This window comes from Sander vitreus, chromosome 1, assembly GCF_031162955.1.
Source record: "Sander vitreus isolate 19-12246 chromosome 1, sanVit1, whole genome shotgun sequence".
NCBI classification, from domain to species: domain Eukaryota; kingdom Metazoa; phylum Chordata; class Actinopteri; order Perciformes; family Percidae; genus Sander; species Sander vitreus.
Window position 1 is genome coordinate 38878065 of NC_135855.1, and position 27496 is coordinate 38905560.

General features: G+C 40.7%; 1 protein-coding gene across 1 annotated transcript in view; it reads right to left on the reverse strand.

The window, feature by feature from the left end:
- LOC144521068 (uncharacterized) overlaps positions 1-27496 on the reverse strand; it is a 140969-nt gene that overhangs the window by 109287 nt on the left and 4186 nt on the right. The window contains exons 3-4 of the mRNA XM_078255338.1: positions 27239-27339; positions 5438-5530 (exon numbers count right to left, since the gene is read on the reverse strand). Coding sequence (XP_078111464.1) covers positions 5438-5530; positions 27239-27339 — 194 coding nt within the window. The remainder of the gene's footprint in view (positions 1-5437; positions 5531-27238; positions 27340-27496) is intronic.

Below are 27496 nucleotides of genomic sequence, written 5' to 3' on the forward strand. Positions count from 1 at the left end.
TGACCGCTCACGGCAATTCTAGTAGTTATGGAATTCCGGCACTTCTAGTGTTAACGTTGTGACACGGTCGTAGTTTGATCATGTTTAGGCACTAAAACTACTTATTAAATTAAGGAAAAGCTCGTGGTTTGGGTTAAAATCAGACCTTACTTCACACTGGCGCACCAAAAATTCCTCTATGCAGGAAAAACCCTGAAATCTCAATGAAGGAAGATTTATTGCAAGGCTGTTACATTACACTTTTAGTTTAAGTTAGTTAATTTTTTTAATTTTTTTTGAGTGCTTGGCTTCAGGGTATTTTATTTTTTATTATCCTCCCATTTTTTTAGGGTTAATACGACAAATCACAGCCATACTTTCTTTTCCTGGCTTCTCTCTGTGAATAATTGCCAAACTCTTTCCCATCAGACTAGTTTGTAACATTCAAACAGGAAGTTTTCACTTAACTCATCTGAATTAGAGGAGCAGGTTGTCCACCAATCAGGATCCAGTAACGTGTCTGTCCTGCCTGTGAGACATTAGGCCTTTAAATGTATCCAACTCATGCCTCTGCAGTTTATTTTCCAAAACAACATGACAAACACTGCCCTCATCCTAGGCTGCAGTTTATTAAAAAACAAAATAATAACAAAAAATAAAACAATATGGGACGTTTCAATCTGTTACTGACCACGGGACGTATTTCCTCTGTCCAATCAGGTAAAAGCGTGCATGAAATAAAACACAGTCTGTGTAGGAACAGGCTCAATATCCCTGTTGGAGGGACGACTTGGTTTCACTGTGTAGCATCTTTATAGCAAATTACATCTGTCAACAGGTAATGAGCAAATTACAAAGTCTATTGGAGGGATTTGAGGAGGCAGAGTCTTTACCCTGTGGGACACTGGCAAAAATATGTTTTTTAATTTATTTCACAGTCTTCAGATTCACCTGTCATACAGCTGCACTGTCTGCCAGTTTGGCTTTATCACAATAATAAATAAGAGGGGATGATGAAGAGATAGAAAACAAAGACAGACAGACAGAGAGAGAGAGAGACAGAGAGACAGACAGACAGACAGACAGACGGACAGACAGACAAGACAGAGAGACAGACAGACAGACCACAGACAGACAGACAGACAGACAGCCCAGACAGACAGACAGACTATGGCACGTTGAAGAAAGCAAGTTAAAGTCAGCCAAACTTCCAGAGTAAACCCGACAGATTGAGTTGATCGACATACTTCATCTTCCTCTTCCCTCCAGCTTCACTCATGAGTCACAGATTATTTTCTCCAAGTCTGTAGTTCCCTTCAGCTATACACCGTTTTTCAGTGTTTTTTAACTTGCTGTTTTGGTTTTACGTCCCTCAACCAGTGGTATTCAGTATTCAGTAGTATTCAGACCCTGTACTTCAGTAAAAGTACTAATACCACACTGTTAAAATACTCCACTACAAGAAAAAGTCCTGCATTCAAAACTTTACTTAAGTAAAAGTATGTAATCAGCAAAATACACGTCAGACAGACAGACAGACACAGACAGACAGACTCAGACAGACAGACGACTACGGCACACTGAAGAAAGGAAGTTGAAGCCAAACTTCCAGAGTAAACCCGAGAGATTGAGTTGATCGACATACTTCATCTTCCTCTTCCCCTCAGCCTAACTGCTGGTAGATTTACCTCACCTGTCTTGGCTTGGCCTCAGTCCCCCGGCCCCTGGGCAGCAATAAAAACAGGTAAACACTGGGGAGGCTGGAGCACACCAATAACAAAGTGGGACTAAAAGGGGTCGTGTGAGTCATTAAGTTTCAACAGACCCCCAAAGCCCTCCAAACGCGCACGCACGCACACACACACACACACACACACAAACACACACACGCACGCACACACACACAAACACACACACACACACCTTATTTTACATTTATGTTTTCATGTTGATTTTATGTTGATTTTATGGTTTTTCTGTTACATGTTTGTGTCGTGAAGCAACAGATTGTAGCACTATGCCCAAGACTTTTTTCCTCAGGGACAATAAAGTGTATTCTATTCTACACAGAACAGGACTCCCTCAGCCTCCGTAAGGGCAGTGTGAGAGTCTGAAGAGCTGAGAAGTGGAACCAAACAACTGAAATGAGACTATTATATTGAGATGCAGTGGCTTCATTTCCACAATTTTTACTATTCTGTACCACAAAACGGACCTAAATGAGCTGCTGATCAGTAACCATGACTGAACGATTATTTATATTTCAGCTTTCAGATTTTTCAGATTTCACTTTCTGGCCTTAACAAAATCTCATCCACTCTGCTACAGTTTTCATTCCATCATCGTAGGAATATTTAAAAACCTCCTTGCTTTCTTTTCCAGTCAGATTCGGTAACACTTGTCCATGCACTCGTCATCAGAAGACATGGTAACTGAAGCCTCTTCCCCACTAACACCCACTAACATCTGGATTTTGTCTGCACTGGGAAAGGCCACAGTCTGCTTTTATTCCCAGGACAATTGACTCTGCAGTGGTCACGGGTATTTGTTATATCCAGCTCTGATCAGCAGTGATGGAAACATGACGATCAGATGAACACCTTATTTTTGTCCCTTTACCGGCGTGATGCTAGAACGCTCGTCATCTCAGCCACAAATGCCTTCTGTCTCCATGCATGCAGCACTTGAACATTGTTCTAAATTTGTCGGCTCCCCGTTTGAAAGCGAGACTGAATAAGTAACAGATTTGTTTTAGTTTTTAACGTAACATTTTCACTGGCCTCCATGCTGCTTTCTACTGTTTACTAACGCTATGTTGCTATGTGTATGTGAAGCGTATCTCTTTTGGAGAATAGCAGAGCCAGTATATGTGTGTGAGTGTGAGTGTGAGAGTGTGTGTGTGTGTGTGTGTGTGTGTGTGTGTGGTAGATGCTAGATCGGATCCTGCTAGACGTGTCGACATCAAAGGACGTGCCTCATGACCCGCCTTATTCTGCCTCTGATTGGCTTACCCTAACCCGTTTTGCTGCGAACTTTGAGGTAAGTTTTCTTTCGTTTGGTAGACGTGTCAGAGATGCTACCCAATCAGCAGTGATGTGTATGTAAAGTTGTGGTAATAAAAAGGCAGTGCTTTTCCCCCCCCACACAGCAGGGTGTTCATCGCATCCGTTTTAGTTTAAATACACGTTTTGATACCTTTTGTTGGGGCTGAACGTGCCCAAGAAAAAGAAAAAAAAAACAGATGCAAGTCTACTGGCAATGGAAAAGGAGTCTAGCGCTTATTTTTAGCAGGTATTCCCGTTTTAAAAAAAACTACACATACACGATTATTTCGGTAGGAAAGGGATATTACACTCACACCGTTACTGATCTTCCTGTAAAACCATTGAATGGCTTCAGCCATAGGCTGGCAATCTGGCAGTTCTGCGGAATGCCAGAAGGGCCGATGCACTCCTGGGCCGATTTGGGCCGCTGGAAAAAATTTGGCAACAATAGCGTTTCACACTAGTTTGACAAAACTATGCAAGACTGTACGCTGCAGCCTGGAGCCTCCCATCTGGTGCCGTCGGGCTTCTACTTTTCAAAATAAAAGCTTGTGTCTGGTCCGCTATGTCTTCGTACTTTGGTGTTTTGGGTGTTTAGGTATGTAATATGTTTTAAATATGCATTTCCATTCTATTCTAAGATGGTGCCATGGTGGTTTATTTTAAGGTTTTAAGAATTGTTTCAGTGTGTGTATTATTTAATTATGAAAGCCTGCATGTGCGCCTCATGCTGCTGGCCAGGGCCAGGACTGAATTTTTGTCCCAGTCCGCCCCTCTTCAGCTAACCAAAACTAAACCAATTTTTTTAGTTTTGTCTGTGCAAACACGTCGACCAGATAAGATAATAAGAGAAAGGCAACGGTAGTTGTGCATCTCTACTATGAACGGGAAGCAAGAATAAGATAAATATGGCTGGGAAGATGCAAACAACGTTGTCTCTATGTTCTGAAGCAAAGTTTAGATTTATTTCTATTACAGCGGAGAGCTCAGTCAAGACTACAGTAGCAGCAACATGTAAAATACTACTTGAATAATACGAAATATTTTGACAGCAGCCATGTGTTCAAACTATAAGACAGTCCACCAAAGTTCAAGACATACAGAAATCCACACACAAACAGCCAGATTGTGCTCTGCTCTTGGCCTATAAAGATCTTAGTGGTCTGACTGCAGATAATATATCTATCAAGATTACAGTTTATCAGACAGATTCATTCAAATACACAGAATTCAATCAACATCTGAGGACAGTGTTTTATGTTTGTGCTTTTCAATCATGGAACCGCCTGCTGATCTGAAGTGTGCACTGGCATTATCTTCTTTTATTTAATGAGTAGTGTGTTGAGTTGTGTGTGTCCCCATCTGTGTTATGACCTATTTTCTACCCTTCTATCCCTCTGTAGAGTGCTACAAATTGCTTATGTATGAGACTGTGCTCTTGGACGACCAGCATTTTGCTCTAAAGCCAAACAAGCTAATCACGATGTCCTTCTTGCTCACTTAACATTTCCGTTTTTTATCTGCAGGAATGAGCTTGCAGATTGACCTCTACTGTGGAAATGTGCTCTTTTCTTTATCGCCGCAGAAGGCGAACGTCAGACGACTTGGTGTCTCTCTGAAAATGCCAATCTCTGATCATTATGCTGTGCCCCCGTCACCGACCATTAAATGTGGCTCCAGCTCCAGCTCTCATTTGTGTACGTCAAGGTGTTACAGAGTGTGAGGTGGAAACAAGATCTTCCCAAACAGCTCTTGCATGCCAGTTAATTTTGACCAATTATGGCTACAGATGTGAATAACTAAAAGATAGTTGATGCACCAGAATAGGGCTCAAATCAAAATCGCAATTTGAAAGAATGCGATTAGCTAATCGTGTAGACCGCAGTTAATCAAATGTGAAATATTTAGTTAGAATGTTTGGTGTAACATTTGATTTGACATTTTGTATTCCTCTTCATTATTACAGGGTTCAATGCTAAGGTTTTTTTTTTAGGTTCATCAATGATGATAAATGATCTGAAGTCCGTAATTTTTGAATCTGTTCTAGTGTCTTCTCTCCTCTGTGACAGTAAACTGAATATCTTTGAGTTGTGGACAAAACAAGACATTTGAGGACGTCATCTTGGGCTTTGGGAAACACTGATCCACATTTATCACCATTTTCTGACATTTTATAGACCACACAACTAATCAATTAATTGAGAAAGTAATTGACAGATTAATCAACAATGAAAATAACTGTAGTTGCGGCCCTACGTGTTCATAAAGACACTGCAGCTAAAATGATACAAGTCATACAAGTACGTGGTCAGTTTTATGTGAACCTGAGAAAAAGATAAAAAGCAAAGTCTCCATCCCTGTGTGATTTGTTTACATCGGCTTTTCATTTCACTGTGAGTGTGATGTGTACTCACCACTTGAGCAGTCCAGTCCCCCCCAGCCGGGCTCACACTGGCAGGTATCAGGAGAAACACACCGTCCGTGGGCGCACTCTTCAGTACACAGCGCTGAGGAGGAAGAAGAGGACACCTAGATTAATATCAAACCCTTTTTTAAATATATCTGTCTCTCTCTGGCTGTCTTGGATGGCATTGCTCTGGCCTCCAGTACTACTGTCAGAAATCTAGGAGTTATTTTTGATCAGGATTTATCCTTTAACGCCCACTTAAAACAAACCTCTAGAACAGCCTTTTTTCATCTTCGTAACATTGCCAAAATTAGGAACATCCTGTCACAAAACGATGCAGAAAAACTAGTCCATGCATTTGTTACTTCCAGGCTGGACTACTGTAATTCCTTACTATCAGGTTGCTCAAATAAGTCCCTTAAGACTCTCCAGCTGATCCAGAATGCTGCAGCGCGTGTTCTGACAAGAACTAAGAAAAGAGATAATATTTCTCCTGTATTAGCTTCTCTCATTGGCTTCCTGTAAAATCCAGGATTGAATTTAAAATCCTTCTCCTGACCTACAAAGCTCTAAATAGTCTAGCACCATCATATCTAGAAGAGCCCTTAGTACCTTATTGTCCCACTAGAGCATTACGCTCCCAGAATTCAGAGTTACTTGTGGTTCCTAGAGTCTCTAAAAGTAGGATGGATGCTACGCCATGAACTACTACGACTACTATTTCTAGTCATAGTTCCATTATCTTTATTGTGACTATTATTGCCACTGTTCATCACGCCCCCAACCGGCACCGCCAGACACCGCCTACCAAGAACCTGGGTCTGGCCGAGGTTTCTCCCTAAAAGGAAGCTTTCCTAATTATGGGAGGCCCCTAGAGGGCCCCGCCACTATAAACGTAAATATGAGTCGTAATTGCTGCTTGAACAAACAACTTACGGGAGCCTTTTTCGAAAGAGGACAGTCTCATTTAGCTGCTGCCCCCGTCCAGAGCAAGACATTGCTTAGCTTCCGTGTCGGTACTCCTGTCTGCTTCTCCAAACTGGAGGCAGGCCGACCGCTATCTACCATAGCTAACACACCGACTATGGCGAAAAACTCATTCAAACACACTTCAAAACATCTAACACTGCACATGAAAGAAGTGTCACTTAGCAGCCCAGTCTCATGGTAGTTCGGGAAATGGTCACGTTATTGAATCTATTGATTTGTGTACTGAACACGTTAATGTCGTTATTTTCGTGTGGTGAGCATGAATTTTAAAGTAATGTATTTCAATGGGAAGCATATTTCGTGATCACAGAACGATTACGGTAGCGAGTGGTATTGATAAGGCGAAAATCCGTGCAGGGAGGTTGGTTGGGGTGGTGGATGGGTTAAACAACACAGGACTTTCACCCCGGAGACCGGGGATCGCGTCCTGCGTGTTGCAGTTCCTTTCCGCGTTATTCTCTTCCTAATCACAACAGTCCCATTGTTGTCGGCATGTCCTGCGTGTGACGGTTCCTTTCCCCGTTCTTCTTTTCCTAACCACAACCGTCCCATGGCGTTTCATGTCCCCATTGTTGCGTCCCCCAGAGCAGCCCAGTGTCATGGCAGTTTGTGAAATGGTCACGTTCGAAAATTGTGACCTGTACACGAAATGAATGAGAAAATCGTGACCTGTACACAAATCAACAAATCAAAATAACATGACCATTTCACGAACTGGCGTGAGACCGGGTTGCACTTAGAGAGTCTGTGCACATCTCGGCTGTGCTGTTATGGTTTCAATTGTTTGCGTTTTGACAATTTAATATATCAACGAGGCACAGATGAACAGTGATGGGAGTAACGTGTTACAAAAGTAACGCAATTACAGTAATGTATTCCTTTTTGCTGTAACGCAGTAATATAACGCATTACTAATTACATTTCGGTAATATTATACCCGTTACAATCTCAGTAACGCGAGTTACAACACATTTTAACTAGGGCTGTCAATTGATAAAAAAAATGTAATCTAATTAATTACATACTCTGTGATTAATTAATCGGAATTAATCGCATACATAATTAACGGTGCCTGAACCGATACTTTTTAAGAAAGTAAAAAAAGAAAAGAAAAAAAAGGGTACTAAACAACAGTTGGTGACATCAAAGAACGGCTTGTTTATTGCTAAGGCCATATGGTCAAAATTAAATGATTTAATAATAATGTATAACAATAACAATAACTTATTTCACTAGTAAATTGCTGTTGAACGACAAAAACAACCACCAGATGGTAAAGGACATTTACAATAACTTCAAATGCACCACGAGGCTGTAGTTTACCAGTTTCATTGAACACACCGTCTGTGTTGTTTCTCCGACAGCAGCTGCAGATTGTTACATCCCGGTGTTGAATCCTCTACAGTAAAACACAGTCACACTTTACACCGTTTAGCGTTAGCTGTCAGCATTTTAACCGTGTTTAATCCAGCTACTAGCTAGCGGTAGGCTAACGTTAGCTGCTGTTGAGTATAGTGTTAACTAGCTAGCGGTAGGCTAACGTTAGCTGCTGTTGAGTATAGTGTTAACTAGCGTCACATGCAACGGTGTTTGTGTTTCCTGTAACATCTGTTTCAGAGCATCAGAGAGAAGCGCAGACATATCAGTGGCACCAGATTTTCGTCTGTATGCAAACGTCAATATGGAATGGATTAATCTGCGTTAATTTTTTTAACGCGTTATTTATTCTCAGATTAATTAATCGAAATTAACGCGTTATTTTGACAGCCCTAATTTTAATGCAACGTTTAGTGGTGTTTTTTTTTTTTTTTTTTCAACACCGCGAAACATTTCTTCACAGGAAAAAGACACTGCAGATGAATCCAGCAAGAGTACAAATTGTGAATGGCTGTTATTTATGTATTCCACGCCCTAAAAAACTTGACTTAGATATGGTGAGATGCTGCGAGCTTCTGATAGTGTGTAAAGCACATTATCTGCTCCGGTACAGCAAAGAGAAAAGGCGGCACTGACATCTTCATTTTCACCTTACGCTTCCCCAACTGGTGTAATATTTCATCAGGACACAACCTTACAGTTGAGAGCTGTCATAAATATCAGAAGGTTGAAAACAAACGACTCTATCACAGCGTGATAAATGAGGTTTTCACAGGGCCGCCATGTCTCATGTTGAGCAGCTATTAGCTCAGAGGCCGGAGGAGGCCACGGGAAGGTGTGAGGAAGAGGAGAAAGAGAGAAAAGGTAAAGAGAGAAAGAGGGAAATATAATAGCGGAACATTTTAATAGAAATTTTACATTTTAAAGAAAGGCAGAGACACAAACTAAAGCGAAGACAGAGAAAGCAATAAAGACAAGAATAGTAACACCTAAAAGTGAATCTGAAAACGTCCCTCCCACTGACTTCAAACAGTAACATGTACAACGTTAAACCCACTGTCATTTCAAAATTACTTTTAATATAAAACTTGACATTTTCACTTGCAATTATTATGTCATTTGTCATCATCATTGAGCAGCTCTCTAAAAAAAACACCTAATATATAAGTCTCTTACTTTATAATGCAATGTACTGCACAGTATCTATCCATAATGTATTATGTGTGGTGTGATGATATCTGGTTAAGTGAGGAATTTACATTTAAATACCTATGTCAGTATCGGTTATCGGTCCGATGCCGTGCGCATGTACTTGTAGTCATAAAATGACTCCGATACTACCACATCCGATACCACCTCATAGCAACGTGACAATAACTTCTTCGTCAAGCAGGTATAGGCAACGGAAGAGGAGAATTGCCAGCCGTTTGGAGATTTTTGGCTGTAAAAAAAAATAACTAGGCTCTTACCCAATGCATGATTGCACTTGGCGACCAGCCATGGTCAGTCGTTAATAATACTATTACTGGGTTTCGACGTCTTCCCAGTGTACTGGAGCCGAGAGATTCCCAGCCGTCACTACATCACAGAAACCGTGTTTCCATCAGCAGCCTGTTGCCCGTAAACTTCACCACTGATATTTGGAGCAGCGGTGTTAACTCTCTGTATGAAGTACATGGATCCATAGAGCATTTGTGTTGAATGTTGTTGCCAAGATTAAGTCTTTAAAATGTCTCTATGGATATCATTGTTCATAATAAAGATGGACACAACAAGCACTGAGTCATATTAAAGTCTTTAAAGGAACACCCCGAGGAATTAGGAATTTCTGAGAATATAGTTCCCGAAGATGGCTGTGTCTCATGTGACCTTGTTATTTGTACACGCTGTGACTATACAAATCACAACATGTAAATAGTAAAATGTTGGCGTTATTTTGTCACTTACTGGGAGCAGTAGGCTAGATGGAGCCGGTTACCTCCAGGATCTGTGCTAACCAGGCTAGCAGTGGGGGCGTCAGACAGAGTTACAAGAGAAGGGTATGGACTTATCTAACTCTGGGGGATACGGTGAATAAGACAAAGTCCCAATAAGTCAGCGTGTTCCTTTAAGTCTTGGTTAACAATATCCATGAGCGACTGTGATTGTATCATACTTTAACAACTCAGCTAGTTCAACCTAGTTCAACACACATGACGACAACTTTCCATCCTAATCAAATGTAGTGCAAACTTTAACAGAATTTACAGAAAATCTGCAAAAGAAAATGCTTATTAATGTGGTTTTCCATCCACTTGTGTTATGTGTATATTAGGAGTTTAGTTGGCTGTGGATTGAGCATTTTGATACTTTTACAGTATTCATATAGCACCTTGACCTGCTTTATAATCCAAAAAAAACATAGACATCTAACTTTTTACAATATGAGACCTTTAGGGCACCGACCATGAACTGCAACGTCCCTGGTTGCCATCCTTAGATCACTAATTAACATATTTTTTTAACCTTTATGTAGTTTCATTCACTTCATTTAGAAGTTATTTCTCGTTTGTTTAATCTGTACACAAACACAAATGTTGAAATGACAGTTTGTTGTTGTTGTTTGTTGTTACATGCTGAAACTATATCGGACTTTGTGGAATATTGTCGTAATTGTAAGGTTGCCAAGCAAACAGGGGAGAGAGTAAAGGAGTCAGAGTGGCGAGGTGTCCAGGGTGTACTCTGCCCAATGCATGCTGGGAAAAGCATTAATTGTTAACAGTCCCACAGTTCAAAAATAATAATTTGAAAAAGAAAAATGTTTTAAAAAAAATGGTAATATGATGCTTAATAATGCTTAATGGAATGAAAACACAAAGCGCAGACAATAAACAGCTTGTTGAAAGTGAAAGGCTGAACTTTATCCAACACCTCCTGCAACTCATTTTGTGGGGATCACTTGTGTATCACCGTATGAATCCTGCATCATACATCAGGTAGGGATTGTGCAGGGAGAAGACGGGCTGACAGCTCAGAGACTTAAGCTCCTCCATCACAGAGGCATGATGTGCTGCTGCTCCGACTTGCTGTTTGTGCCACTGATTCCTCTCCAACTGAAACACGCTCACAAGCTCCACTTGAATAAATATACGTTCGCAGAAACAAACAGACATCGCATAAATGAAAAAGTATGCCTCTTTAGTTTCACTTTCGGCATGAATCTGCAACTGGAATGCTCTGCAAAAGACTCTTACACTGGACAAACTAATTTCCATTTCATCTTTCCAAAAACGCCATCTCATCCTTAAATGACATACGTACATCCCGACATATGCAGCTGCTTTTCCATATCATAATTTCCCAGCTAAACATTTGTAAGGTTTCTCCCCTTCTTATGCACCCATGTACCCGTGCACTTCTCTCGTTATACGTGTTGACTGATGTCTGTGTTGTATTTTTAATTGTGTTTTATGTCATTTTAAACTGTATGTATGTCTAATACAATACCTCCTCCCCTTCCCCTAAGTGGCTTTGTCACTTGTGAGGCCACCATTGTAAATAAGAACCTGTTGTTAATGACTTGCCTGTAAAAATAAAGGTGAAATGATGGGGCTTCATGTGCGCAGGCAAGCGTGCGTGCGCGCACGCACACACACGCACGCACACACACACTCTTTCAAACACTATTAAAAAAACTAGCTGTGTTTTCAGGCTATGGAGGTGTTAAATCAGCACAGTGCACAAAAAGTGAAGTGCTGAGTTTCGAAAGTTGCAAGGAAGTATGCGAGCAGGGAGGAAAAGTGACTTCAGTGGATACACAAATTAGACCGGTCTCGGTAAAGCCAGGTTTTATGGGTCTTACGGTGCTTTAGCCACAGAGGGGTCGTCCCGTTGAAATTTATAGTTGCACTATGTTAACATTTTACAGCTTTTTTCATGCATTAGGACAGGAATCCTCCGGCCACATGCACTTGGCACAGCACACCGAGATAAGATTTATACTAGAGGAGGGGACGCTGAAAGCTTTACATTTGCTCACAAATAGACACTGTAAACATGACTGGCATATCAGTGTTTTCGTAAACAGCCGAATGTTGTGTCCCTTTTACAGCTGCAAAGATGAATCAATTAGTTGTCAACTATTTTTAATCGGCAACTATTTTTAATAATCAATTTAACGGTTTAACGGAGTAATTTGTTTATGAGAAAAAAGAAGGTTAAAATACTCTGATTATCACACCCACCCTCCTATCCACTCATATTAATCCACATGAATCCCAATTAGTATTTGTATGGGAAATAATTGTTAAATTTATGCAAAATAGGTGCATTTCACTAGTGGAAAATGTGTTGAGAAAATGTGTTTGTACTAGTTTCCATGAGGACAGAAACATATTTAAAGATACTATAAGATTAGACCAAACACACTTAAAAAAAAAGTTATCTCATTTAGTTCACCAATTCCTTAACTCTAAACTTCTTATGACATCTTAAAATGTATCATTTTCATTTCTGTCACACCTTGGTGGCAGATTGATTGTCAGACTGTTATATCATCTTTAGAGACCTGAAGAGGTCAAACCAGCCAGTGTTTCACGAACAAAGACGGCAGAAAATCAATAATGAATCAGACTATTTTGTTTTGTTGTTTTTTTGTTGTCAATCATTTCGCCAGCCCTCAGATTTCTCATCTGACTCCTTCCGTGGGTCCCGACCCTCAGGTTGGGAACCACTGTCGTATAGGATCTGTTGTGTGACAACACAATTTACGACATCACATTACACACCATACACACACGCAGACATTACTTCACATTACACAACATTTGAAAATACAAATCATATTTAAATTTTACAATTAACGCAATTAATCAAAAAAAGAAGACATTACGCTACTCCGAATAAATCTATTTTAAGAGATAAGATATAACAAAAAGCCATTGTTAGTGAATTAGTGAATACACAAATCTATTTTTTATCTTTAAAGTGCTCATATTATGCTCATTTTCAGATTCATAATTGTATTTTGAGGTTATATCAGAATAGGTTTACATGGTTTAATTTTCAAAAAAACATATTTTTGTTGTACTGCTCATTGCTGCAGCTCCTCTTTTCACCCTGTGTTCAGGTCTCTGTTTTAGCTACAGAGTGAGACCTCGCAACTTCTGTAACATCTTTGTTGTCAGTCGCACACGCGCAGTCGCTAGGTAAGGACTACATGAGCTAGCTAGCTGTTTCTGCAACTTCGGCCTGTACAAGGCAGGATTAGCCGGGAGACTTCTTCTAAACGAGGGCGCACTTCCAACTTTGTGTGGAATACCTGCAGAACAGGGACATGGAAGTAGTTCTATACAATTTATTTTGTAGATTAGGGTGAATTTGTGTGTGTTGTAGCAGTGTTTTGCCATTGAGACCGAGCTAGCATGCTAGGCATGCTAACGGTTAGCCCCCTAGGCCCCTCATCTCAGTTAGCTACATAGAAAGCCGTGCAGATTTTGACCAGCTGACCCGGAGACTGAAGGCAGGACACATTCAGAAACCGTATCTCACTCAAAACAGCATGGATGGTTTTTTTCAAAGTTTGTATGTGTGTGGAAGCACCAGAGACACAAAATAACACCCCAAATCCCAGAAAAAGTGATTTTTTTCATAATATGGGCACTTTAAACCATGAGAGGCTTTCATGCATTTTATCGCCATTTGATCTAAACCCACATGAGAGAGCCACACGTGTTCCAAAAAAGCAACGATATGACGAGGGATGGAGTCAAAAGCAGCATGGACTTTATTATGAGCTATTAGCTATCAGGATTAACGGTTTCTATTTTTTGCACTTTTTTTCTGCTTTTCAGCATATATTTTTGGAGAAAGAGAGCAGAAATGTAAATTCCTGCAAATACAGGCCCAGGTGTTAATAAGAGAGCCAAAGACACATGCTCTTGTAATCCTGAAGAAGAGTTGATAAATCATTAAAACGGGCTTCTAATCCTTTCATCCTGTGGATTGGAGCAGAAGCAGCTACAAGGAGGATTACATCAGCGACAGGTACAGAGAGATTAATAGATATCAGATTAAATAATTGCTTCCCTAATTTCAGCTATTGTCTCGGCATGCTGAAGCAGCCGTCGGTAGAAAAGGCAGCACTGCCCCATAGAATTTACCATCTAGGGTGGATAATTGATTTATTTCGCTGGATCGAGGTTCGGTGGCCGTTGAATCTCTGGATCTGCTGCGGCAGGAAGCACGAGAGTGGGGGTATGAGCAACACGCGGACCAACACCAGTGGGAGCGACTCTAAGTGCACCTGGCATCTTTCTCTGGTGTCTGTCTGAGGAAGCTGAAATCATTCAGCGTGTGCAGGACTCTGATGACTTGGTTTTCCCAGTGTTTTATTAAATCAGTCTTGACATTTTGTATTGTGGTGTGATACAGTGGTCTTTCAATGATCAGCGAGCGTAAGCTAACAAAGCTGGTAAACGTAGCATCTAAGGTGGTTGGGGTACAGCTACCACAGCTGCAACATATATATATATATGATTAGAGCCCGATCGATAAATTGGCAGGCCGATATTATCGGCTGATATTAGGCATTTTCCAAACTATCGGTATCGGCATTTATAATGGCTGATAAATGAATATTTAGAAATTAAAATAAAAACGGACGAAACCCCCTTCAACCATGTTCTGAGTGTTGGCGATGCATAGTCTGTCCATCAGAGGGCGGTCTACAACCTCCCTGTTGGCTACTCTTTGATTTCTTTTTTGGTTTTTGTTCAAAGGACTTTAAGTTTCATAACTTAAGTTTGTATTGTAATACATTTTATTTATCAGAACTTGAATATATTTTGATGTTCCTCTGTTCTGTTGTGACAATAAAACAAACAAGTTTATTTTTAAACCGCATTATCATATTATTTTAGTGAGGACTCATAAATAACTACAAATAACTAATGTTAGGGAAAACTGTTTATGTTTTGTTACGCGTTTCTGGATTTTCTTTTTTTTAAATATATATCAGCCGATATATCGTAATATTTAAAAGATTTTTAAATCACCAAATAATTGTATCGATATCGGCCTTAAAAAGCCTTTATCCGTCGGGCTCTATATATATAAACGGGTCAGGGGTAAGGCTAACCATATTTTAAACTGCCCTGATCACCCACTCTTTGGGGAGTTTAATCTGCTCCCCTCAGGCCGCCGTTTTAGGGTACCTATGTTAAGAACTACGTGCCAGGGCTTCTTTTATTCCTGTGGCTAATAGGAACCTGAAATCACTTAATTGACATCTCTTGAAATGTTTTATACAGTATGTGATTATTTATTTATGTATTCCTGTCCATGTTCATTATGACAGATTTACCTGTGTTCTGCCCAATTGGATTCTGTCATTGGTTTTGGGGAAATGAGTGTCTCCATTGATGTGTTGATGTGTGTTTACAATGTTGTTAGCATCTGGTGGTGCTTTTTTTTCTGTGTATGTGTTTTAGACATCCTGCTGCACACTAAATTTCCTTTTCTAAGGATAAATAAAGTGAAACTTGAACTTGATCGCTGTTGAAAACTGTCGACGGGGCCGATCACGACATCCAGGGGCGACGGGGATTCAACGTTAAATGGTTCTGAACTGAAAAACAAGATTAATATTTCTCCTCTTGATAATTATGATGTTCCATTTAGATGCACATTTTAGTTTTGTTGTGCATAACACCATTAGACTTTTGTTGCTAAGAGACTAATTTGTTGAGTAGATAATCCCATATATGTATCTATTTTAAAGGGACATAACCAAATACAAAAACATTATTGGGATATGAAAAGATAACGCTCGCATCCAACGTTTTGCAGTAATATTATTTTTCTCCTGTCACACTATGTGTAACAAAACAACACTTCTTCGCTGTGTCAAAAGTCAGTCAAATCACAGATATCATCGAGGATAAACGTCCATAAATCCATTTAGAAATCATTAGAAATTTTCATTCTAATGGCGCGCCTTATAACTTCAGATTTTGTCTCAATTGTCAGACTCCAGTCAGTTATCAGTAACTCAGCTGGTTGTTGTACGTACAGTGTGAACAGGAACTGCTGGTAGTTTAGTCAAGGAAGTAAGTTTTCATGATTCAAATTTGCCAAAAGTGTGAACAAACATAAGCTAAAAACACAGGGGTGAGCATAGCTTAAAGTTCAATATACAGACATTGTTGTAGTGGGTCATCCTCAATACCTTTTCTCAATTTTCACCAGATGTGTCTCACAGAGAAGGATGATAAAGTTTGATTGAAGTTGCACAGATATATTACCTTTGTGTGATTTGACAGAATACCATAAAGTGACGAAGTGAGCGATCATCTCAAAATAATGTTATTACCTCCGCCAAGAAGGCTTATGTTTTCGGCTCAGTTTGTGTGTCTGTCAGCAGGATTACGGAAAAAAACTTCTGGCCCGATTTTCATGAAACTTGGTGGAAGGGTGTGGCATGGGCCAAGGATGGAACGCATTACATAGTTTGGAGAAGATCCAAACCACGGGGCAGATACACAAAATATTTTTCACTTTCATTTACATTGCAAGATTAGGCTTTGTGCTGCATCCATGTGGTGTCAGAATTATCTGAAAAATTCAAGTTCACACTGCATTATCATTGTGAGATAGGGCATGCATTGGCGGAGGTCTGCGCTCTCCGAGTGCCCTCATAGTTTTGTTTTCCGAGCAGCTAAACCTACACATATACTGTCAACTGAACACAGATATTTTGAAATAAACAGATACAGACAGCTTTTCCCTTACACCCCTACTGTTTGTTATTTTGAATCACTGATTTCCTTTCAATATCTTTATCTTTAGTTTCTATACTGTTTGGTTTGGCCTTACATTTGCACTATTTATAATGTATTACTGTATTGTTCATATTACTTATCTTTTTTAATTGTATATACTTATCTTTTTTTTTTTTATCTTTATTTGTATATATTTCTTACCTTTTTATATTATACTTGATGTCAGTGCTCAAAGTGGGCCGGTACTCACTGGTATGCAGTACCGGCACTTCTACATTTTACCTGCACTTTTTCTTGCGTGCCGCTACTTCTCGCATGTAGCCGGTACTCTACCACTGACAGAGAAAGCATCATTGTCAGAGAGATCGACCCTAACGTAACATAAACTACACTACCCAGAGGGCACTATGTGACTTACCTCAGATCTTGACGAATTACATAAAGGCAAGCAGTCGGCCCACCCTATCAGAAGTTTGTTTAGCCACGGACAGTAGTTCGGAAAAGCTGTCTGATGCCTGCAGCCTGACCCTAACAGATTTTTCACTGCTGAAAACCTATAAACTAAAAAGAAGTGTGTCGAGTTTGTAAGTCGTTATGTTAGCCTGGCTTCAGAAAGGTACTAAAAGAACGCATGTGCCAGAGCCAGACACGTCAACAGAGGTCCAAGTCCAACCAGAAACATCAGGTACGATTCATGAGCTTCAAACTAACGTTAACGTTGATGTGAGCGGAACAGCTAGCGAGGAGTCTGCAGCTACCAACCTTAACGTTACCTTAGTCAATGACACTGACGTCAACAATAACGTGAGTAACGAAACACATGGACAGCCTGACTGCTGGTCAAGAGACCAAATTATGTATTTTTGCTCCACGAACAGCTGGCTTGTTATTAAAGATAACAAACTGGGCTGCAAAACATGTAAATGTGAAATGACATTCCACATTCCAACTAGAGATGGTCCGATACCATTTTTTGCTTCCCGATACCGATTCCGATACCTGAACTTGCGTATCGGCCGATACCGAGTACCGATCCGATACCAGTGTGTCATATATTTTATTATGTTTTAAGAACTGTATACTACTATCCCTGTTTGGATGTGATATTATTTCTATCTTTGTTGTCGGTCTGGCTCAGGTTAAACTCTTTGTGAAAAATGAATGCCACAGAACGTTCTTTAATTCTCCAGTTTGACAATCAGTTATAACGGAAAAAGAACATAAATAAACTACTTTAACGTATTTTTTCTTTAGGGCTTTATTACGTGGTATCGGATCAGTGCATAAACTCCAGTACTTCCCGATACCGATACCAGCGTTTTAGGCGGTATCGGAGCCGATACTGATACTGGTATCGGTATCGGAACATCTCTAATTCCAACAGTAATATATATCAGATTTACTGTGGGGATGTGATGAATGGCTGAGGTGTCTGTGGGTGACAGAGAGGGGTGGGGGGGTAAAGTTTAAAGCAGGTTGATGGGTGCCGAGGTCACCGACGGCCAAGCTGCTCGGGTTCAACGGCCAGAGAGGCGACGCAAACAGCATTCAGGATACAGAAGAAGAGAAAAAAAGAGGACAGAATGAGCTAGACAGAGAATGAAAAATGGGGACAACGGAGGGAGGAATCGTACTGAGAAGAGATGAAATTGCTTCAGGCAGAGATGAAAAATAACAAAAGGTGTCCTACGCCCGCAAGACCGGGAACGCAAACATAAGATGTCTTCAATTTCAATTGCTTTTTGAAAAAAATTTCAAGTCTAGGAGCAAAAACAGTAAATATGTACGACAAAACCATCTTTATGTACAGACAGAAAGTGAAAAACAGAGCGCTCACAAAACAGCCAGGAAACACAGAAAGAGGAAAGCCCTATAATCAAATTAGCAGCCCCCCCCCCCTCTCTCTGTCGGGCAGGGAAACCTTTCAATGAGCTCCGGCTGTGCATATCGCTCAACAAAAGGCCTGTCCCAGGCCATTAACGTTAGCGAACCAGGCAGCAGTCTTTCCCTAGTTAACATTGAAGAATTAGCTTCCGGCGTTCAAACTACTCAGCCAATGGGAGCGTGAGACCGCGCGTGTGTGTGTGTGTGTATGTGTGCGTGCGTGCGTGCTCGCAGTGGAGCAAGCATCACACAATAGAGTCGAGGGTTATTTGTCTCGGTCCCCCGGGAGAATCTAATAAAGTTGTTTACAAGCAGATGTTGAGTAAAGACACACAATACGCTCCTCTTCACCCTCCTCTTCTCCCTCAGGCAAACCCATTCACTTCCTTTTCTCAATAAGAAAAGGCAGCACTGCCCCATAGAATTTACCATCTAGGGTGGATAATTGATTTATTTCGCTGGATCGAGGGAGCTTTGTATACCTTCCTCGATCAGAAACATCAGAAAAAGACTGGGCAGGGAGATATTCTCTTCCTCTCACAGACATTGTTTCTGACAGGTTTAAAAGCCGAGTTTTGACTTTTGAGTTCAAGCGTCACAAGTATACTTTCAGGATTTCACTTTTATCTGCATGTGTTTGCTTGCAGGGGGACAGGCCGTCAGAGAAGGTTTGAATTGCAATACAAATTATTTTTCTCTGAAAGGCATAACAAAACTTTACAAAAAATGTACAGCTTGGTATTAAACCTGTTAGCACTACTTCACCCTCGTCACATGAAAACCAGTTGGTAGTCTCACTCGCTTTAGGCTTTTTATGGATGTGTCTGAACATTTCTGTGAAAAATGACTCCCATTACAACAAACAGCCAACGTACGTACACAGATTCTAACTGGCTGCAGGCAAAATAAAAGGACAACCATCTTATCTGTCCTTTCAATATATACAAGTGCATTTTCACTGTGAGACGCAAAACACACAGTCTGTGAAAAATTTACAAAAATTTAAGTAAGAGTCAAATGTTGTACCTGCTCCTGGCTGCTGTGTTTTGGAAAAACTAAGAACTTTCTTTGGAACTTTAATCGTGGCATATACATGACACTATGAGTCCAGTAGGTGTCACAGTGAAAAAACAAGTAATTTGCAATCAGAAATTAATAAATTATGCTCTTAAATAACCAATTTGCACTCTCAAATTCATAGCTTCTGAGCACAAATTAACATACTGTAACACGGCCAATCTGCTTGCTGCTCCCTCACTGCGAGGGACACCCAATCACTCACACCCCTTTTCCACCATGGCAAACCTAGTTCTAGTGCTGGGCTGGTGCTGGGTCGCAGTTGGTTCAACTTGGGAACCTCTTCCAAACCGGTTAGCTTTTTTTTCACAGGCTCGAGAGCCCAGAGAACTACGTTGTTACGTCACTGTATACGTCATCATAAGTCTCAGCTTTCCCCGGAAACACTAGCGCCAACTTCATAACAACGACAATTGGCGGACTACATCGTCTTGCTGCAAATGTTTCTCTTGGCTTTGCGAGCCAAAGAAAACAAAACATGCAATAATTAAATCTAGGGATGCACCGAATCCAGATTTTTGGGGTTCAGCCGAATACCGAAACTGAATACTGAATCCTCCTCCCATCCTCAGTCATTTAACACAGTAAACACATTAATGAAGTAAACAACATCCACAGCAGTGTATTTTTCATTTTACTTTATTTACCATAAGCCTATGTTTACCCTATCTCAAGATCCAATCAATATCCAAAATATGTAAATCGATTAAAAAATGTAATCTAATTAATTACATACTCTGTGATTAATTAATCGAAATTAATCGCATACATAATTAATGGTGCCTGAACCGATACTTTTTAAGAATGTAAAAAAAGAAAAGAAAAAAAAAGGGTACTAAACAACAGTTGGTGACATCAAAGAACGGCTTGTTTATTGCTAAGGCCATATGGTCAAAATGAAATGATTTAATAATAATGTATAACAATAACAATAACTTATTTCACTAGTAAATTGCTGTTGAACGACAAAAACAACAACCAGATAGGAAAAGGACATTTACAAAAACTTAAAATGCACCACGAGGCTGTAGTTTACCAGTTTCATTGAACGCACCGTCTGTGTTGTTTCTCCGACGGCAGCTGCAGATTGTTACATCCCGGTGTTGAATCCTCTACAGTAAAACACAGTCACACTTTTAACCGTGTTTAATCCAGCTACTAGCTAGCGGTAGGCTAACGTTAGCTGCTGTTGTTAACCAGCGTCACATGCAGCGGTGTTTGTGTTTCCTGTAACATCTGTTTCAGAGCATCAGAGAGAAGCGCAGACATATCAGTGGAACCAGATTTTCGTCTGTATGCAAACGTCAATATGGAATGGATTAATCTGCGTTATTTTTTCTCAGATTAATTAATCGAAATGAACGCGTTATTTTCACAGCCCTAATATATAAAACACGACAAAAAACAACCACCAGATAGGAAAAGGACATTTAACAATAACTTTGAATGCACCACGAGGCTGTAAATGACCAGTTTCATTGAACGCACCGCACCGTCTGTGTTTCTCCAATGTCGGGAGCTGCAGATTGTTGAATCCTCTACAGTGAAATACAGTCAAACTTTACACCGTTTAGCAATAGCTGTCAGCATTTTAACCGTGTTTAATCCAGCTACTAGCTAGCGGTAGGCTAACGTTAGCTGTTGTTGAGTATAGTGTTAACTAGCGTCACGTGCAGCGGTGTTTGTGTTGCCTGTATCGTCTGTTTCAGAGCATCAGAGAGAAGTGCAGACATATCAGTGGCACCAGATTTCGGTACCCAACCCTATTGGGGAAGAAGATTTTTATAGTAAATGTTCCAATTAATGATCCAGGCAGAACATTCTCGTCTCCCTCCTTCATTTTACAGTGCAATGGTGGCTAGAACAGCTCCGGGTCAAACGTCAATATGGAATGGATTAATCTGCGTTATTTTTTTTAACGCGTTATTTTTTCTCAGATTAATTAATCAAAATTAACGCCTTATTTTCACAGCCCTAATATATATATAAATATTCAAGTTAAATTGCCTTCTTTTGACTGAAAGTACTGCCAAACAACACTTTTTCTGCTCACAAATTCTATTTTCACTTTCTCACAGCCTACTGCATTGAACGGTCCAACTACGTAAACACCTTCCCGTAATCAACGGCGGCGTCATTACGTCGACATTAACTTCTTATGAAAGAAGGTAAACTGCTGCTCACACAGAATGTGAACAGAGTCATTTAGTTGGTCTTTATATCAGTTTTATATCACTTGCAGCTCATATCTTTGTTGCTGTCGGTTACACAGAACTATGAAAAGCCCAATATTCGTCCGAATCCGAAGCCGAATCCTGGATTCAGTGCATCCCTAATTAAATCCTACTTTGCTTTACTTAGCTTAAAATATTTCTATTTTAGGTATATAATATATGGTCTATTGGTGAAGAAGCATTGATTACTGTGAGGGGGGATACATTTCGTCCCCACCGGGAAACATCACAACATTTTCGTTGGTGTTGTTGGTCACGATAACCCCGCCCCCAGCCCCTGACATAATCAAGGTTCAAGACCGATTCAAGACCAGCAAAGAGTTGGTGCTGCACTAGAACCAGTTTTCCTGGCTGAGAGCCAGTTCTTTGGCTTTTAAAACTCAAAGAATTGGTTCGAGATTAGGAACCGACTCCGAACCGGCTCTTAAAATGCCTCGGTGGAAACAAGGGTTGGACATCGTTTGGATTTTAACAATTCTGATTCCAATTCTGATTCTTCCTTTTGATTCCGGTTCTTATCGATTCTCGATTCTGATTCTTTGAGGGGTGGAGTTGAAACGGGTCACGTGACTATTTTCACAAATAAGAGGAAAGTTTTATTTTGATTCAATGGTGGTTTGCAGGTTTTCAGCTTTTTCAACGTCAAATAAAGCCACAGTAGAGCGCTGCTTACTGTGCTCCAAGGCTGCAACACAACAAACGCCTGGTCGCTACGGAAACCATAAATTGCGCATGTTAAATTGGGAAGCGATGATTGGATTTGAAACCAAATCCTCTAAACCATTCCAAATGATTCCAATAAAGAAACGAGTCCACTGGAATCGTAATTTTTTAAACGATTCCAAGTAGGAATCGGTTCTCGATGCCCAATCCTAGTGGAAACTAGCCTCGTGAGACCTCGTGAGACCGCAAGCTCCAGTTTTCCACTCGCAGATCAGTCTGACATCTTGAGACAGAGAAAATTTGGAGCCGCAACGAGAAGCGACTGTTCAGTCTAAACAACATGGCGGCTTCCACGGATGAGATGAGCGTAGCTATCGGCAAGTTTTATCCAAATAAGAAAGTATTCCTTCATTGAAAGAAGAGCAAAAAACGGCATTGAAGGCTTTCCTCGGAGGAAAAGATGTTTTTGCTCTTCTCCCAACTGGTTTTCGGCAAGAGTTTGATGTATCGTTGATCTGATTGGTTGATTTGGCCCGTCTATCACCAACATAGGTGGTGATAGACAGATGGTTTATCCAATCAGCTAACCAGTATTTTCGCCACTTCCCAAAAGTTCTCCAACGGAAAGTTCCCAGATGGATATGCCGAGCAAATGCGAAGCAATACATCTGGCCGAGTAAGGTTAAGTGGAAACAGGCTATCAGCGAAATTCTGACTGTTTGCTGCCCTGGCTCCTAAATGGAGGAACAAGCTCCCCACTGACATCAGGACAAATGTAAGGCTACACATCTTCCACCCCACATGTTACTCGTGCTTTGTTTATAACCTATATGTGACTTTGCAACTTTCCTAGTGTATTAAAAAAGATAAAACAGCTGAATCATCAAAACAGCTTACATTAATTAAGTTGTAATAGTTTGAGGAAAGTTGTGGTTTTCAAGACTTTTTGAGCTGTATCAGATGTGATGAGATATACAGATATGCAGTGTGTGTGTGTGTGTGTGTGTGTGTGTGTGTGTGTGTGTGTGTGTGTGTGTGTGTGTGTGTAAGAACAGCAGCTGAAGGCTGGGTTTACAATTAAATAAAGAATCGTATGCATTTGTCGTGTAAGCTTTGACTGAACATCTGTTGTCTCATCTGCTCCGTCTAATTGTGTTTTTACTTTGGCTGGAAAAACTTAGAAACCAGCTTCAAACTAAAACAACCGTGTAGGGAAACATTGGGGTTTTATCTCACTGACCAACATCCATCCCACACACCCTGGTTTAAAGCCCATCTGAGGTGAATGTGACAAATATCACAAAGATAAACGGCCTCTTGCACTTTTAGATTAAAGACACCAGAGGACAAATGAGCCATGAGCCTGATTTACCCGATGAAGTGACCCAAGAAGACACCACCGTCAGAATAAAGCTGACATTTTTCAGTTTTAAGAGATATCTGACAACATCTAACTCCGTATTAGCCAAAGTTTCGTGCTTGCAACTTTTGTTGCCCTTCTTCTATCCTTTTTTCTTCCGTTTACATTGATTTCAAAGCTCTCGTGGTAACTTTAAGTAGAAATGGATCCACTTTGTAAGAGAGCTGGATTGATCTAACTTTGACAGCTCTAACAGCAGATATAGATACATGCCTGGCACGAAAAGATAACGACAGAGGCTGAGTCACTGTTCCACAAGTTACACTGCAATTTTAACGAGCCTGGAAACTTTGTGTGTATCAAGTGGAAAAAAGGGTTTGAAAATAACAATGCCGATGACATGAAAATGATGTTGTTTGTTGCAGAGACATTACACAGAGCGCACGTTCCCCTGTGGTGGGAATATTTCAAATCCAGCTGTATTCTGCAGAAAGCTCTCTGATAGGAAGCAACGATGTCGGATATGTTTTTATTGCCTTTTGATCAAACACAAAGAGCATTTTCAGCATTAGAAGAGCATCCTTACTCCACATACTGTATATAAGTAGAGAGCAATGTGTGTTAACTTCTTATGAAAGAAGGTAAACTGCTGCTCACACAGAATGTGAACAGAGTCATTTAGTTGGTCTTTATATCAGTTTTATATTACTTGCAGCTCATATCTTTGTTGCTGTCGGTTACACAGTACTATGAAAAGCTCTGTGCCTTTCAGCAGCGGAGAATTTAACAAGACTATTATATGAAATAAAGTGGTCATAAGATAACATTTGTTATACACGGCTGATTAAATTTGGATTATTACTTTTTCTGGGCAGATGTCTATAAAATGAGTAAAGGTTCTTTGGGTTTACAACTTCTTAAACCTTATTACACCATGGCCTCTGAGACTGAGACTCAATTCTGATTGGCTGGCAGAGCTGTTCTCGTGAACTATTCGTACATAGAGCTATGAAAAGTAATGCACTGTAATTCTTAAGGCCGTTTTATGGTTGTGCGTAGAATCGACGGCGTACCAATGCAGACCCCCCTGCGTCTACACCGGACCCTACGCCGTAGCCTGACGTCACCTCTCAAAAAATTTAACTACACGTCGCAGCGACGCACGTCGCTCGACCGTGGCTAGGTTGTGTTGCATTTCCCCCCGACTCATTTCCTGGTTCTCCTCCATAAACAATATGAAATCAAGGAGAGGGTTAACTTTTCCTGCTCCAAATTTCCCACCGTGGTCAGAAAGAACAGGAGAGACACTTTGGTTCTCTCACTATGACTCTGGAGTCACTACTCACGCCGAAGCTAATTGCCGTCACTCTCTCACTTCTCCCTCGCTCTATCACCCACTCCCAACACACACACACACATGCAGGGTTGATGCACACACCAACGCACCAGTATAAACATCAGGCCACTTACGTAGGCTATGGAGAAAGCTCTGCGTGGAGCCTCCGCAGAACTGTAAAACAGGCTTTATGTATAATGTAAGTTACACATGTAACACAGAGGGCTTTTAAGCGGGGGGAGCGAAGTTTGTGTCCTGGAAGAAGTTAACTTGAAAGAAATGCTAACGTTGCTCCTGCTTCTTCTATCTGTGTTTTTAGCTCCTACCATTGCCCTTAAATGACCATAAATGAATAAAAAAAAGAAATCAATTAATGCAGCTTTAAGTGTCAGTAGTAATAGCAATAGTTCTATGGCTTCAGCACATTTCAGGGTTTTCCCTACCATTATAAGGCTTAGGCACAGCACCCGAGCCGTTTTGGGCACCACTTAAGCCAAATGAACGTAAAATCAATGTGACTAACTGAATGACTTCTCTCAGATCTAATGATTGTAGTCGGTCCCGAGTGGACTTCTTTAGCAAGTTATGTCTTTAAGCTTCTTTAATGGTTATTTATTCATTCTCTGCTTTAGCTTTGCCAACGTTTAGACTAGGGATGCACCGAATCCAGGACTCGGGTTCGGATTCGGACGAATATTGGGCTTTTTGACGGTGTTCGATTTCTGCCGAACCTTAGAATTTTTTTCCACCGAACCGAACCGAACCCTACGCTTGCACTACTCGTGCTACGCTGGTCGACGTGGACCGTTCAATATAGTAGGCTGTGAGAAAGTGAAAATGGAACTCGTGAGCAGAAAAAGTGTTGTTTGGCAGTACTTTCAGTCAAAAGAAGGCCATTCAAGTACATGTTCAATTTGCAAAGCCGATTTGTCTCGTGGTGGCGAGGACCCTAAACAATACACAACATCACCGCTGTTACAACATCTGGTATGAAACATCCGAAAGAATACAAGTTGTGCATGAAGGAATCTACAGACAGCAGCCAAAATGCAGCAACTTCAGGTACGGCAAAGGAAGGACAGTCACAGCTTAACCAGACAGTGCCTCTCCCGGGCTGTCAGCCGTTCTCTCTGCAAATGAGTCTCCCTACAGTGGGAGCGGAGCGACCGAACGGCCGGCTGCTGCTCGTCAGCTCACGTTAGCTTTCTAATTTCACCCCCCCCAACATGCCTTCATCATACCCTGATTAGAGAAAATTTGCCAAACAAAATTGTCACTCAACTGGCGATAGCAATGTGCTTTCCTACGATGTGAAAAGAGCGTGTGAATTAAGTTACATTAAGTTGTTACATTTAACTATTTTAGAGGCTGTGGACGTTGTTTACTTCATTAATGTGTTTCCTGTGTTCATGGACTGAGGATGGGAGGAGGATTCAGAATCTTAACCAGAGGATTCGGTATTCGGCCGAACCCCAAAAATCTGGATTCGGTGCATCCCTAGTTTAGACACAGATATGTTAATAATAACAGTCCAAAATGAAGGGGAAATTGCAATGTTTTTTTTATTTAATTTATTGAAAAACGTTTTATTGAGGGAGAACCCCTTAAACCCCCCGTCAAGTACGTCCACATAAGTCTCTGAAAACCTAAGGAAAACACTGCATTTAACAGTTTTGCTAAAGCGCTGCCTTTCAAAAATGTTCTTCCTCATTATGTCGTTGACTTGGTTCCAATTTTTGCAAATATCACGCGAGGGAAACATACCTCAGTAACACCACGAGGCTCATGGTACACCACTTTTCTCTTTTTGTTTGAGTGTGTTCACAATTGGAGAACAGGTAATTAGTGACATTTCTGTGTGTGCGCGTGTGTTTGTTGAAACCAGATGTTAATATTGTAGTTTAAAAATTCGGTAATCAGAACCCTTTTGTACTTGCTTCATGTTGTGAAGCAATGCAAGAACCATAAACTCTAAAAGAGCTATTACATGATCTTTGTAACCAAAAAAAAGCAAGTGTACAATCGTCATGGATTCCATGGAGGCAAGGAAACTTCTTTGTTAACCGTTACAATTAAAGAGCCTTCACCTTTTGTTTAAAATGTATACAAAAATATCTGCAAAACTTACGAACACACAGATTTCCACTTTCATAGAAGCCGGGGCAGCACTGAGAGCGTCGCCTGTACATTGTCCTCACGCCTCTTCTGTACGCCGTCTTGTAGCTGATTCTGCACACATGCACACACACACACGCACACACACATGCACGCACGCACACACACACACGCAGCCACATGCACGCACGCACACACACACAGACACATGCACACACACACACACACACACACAGAGACACACACACACCCACACACACACACACGCACG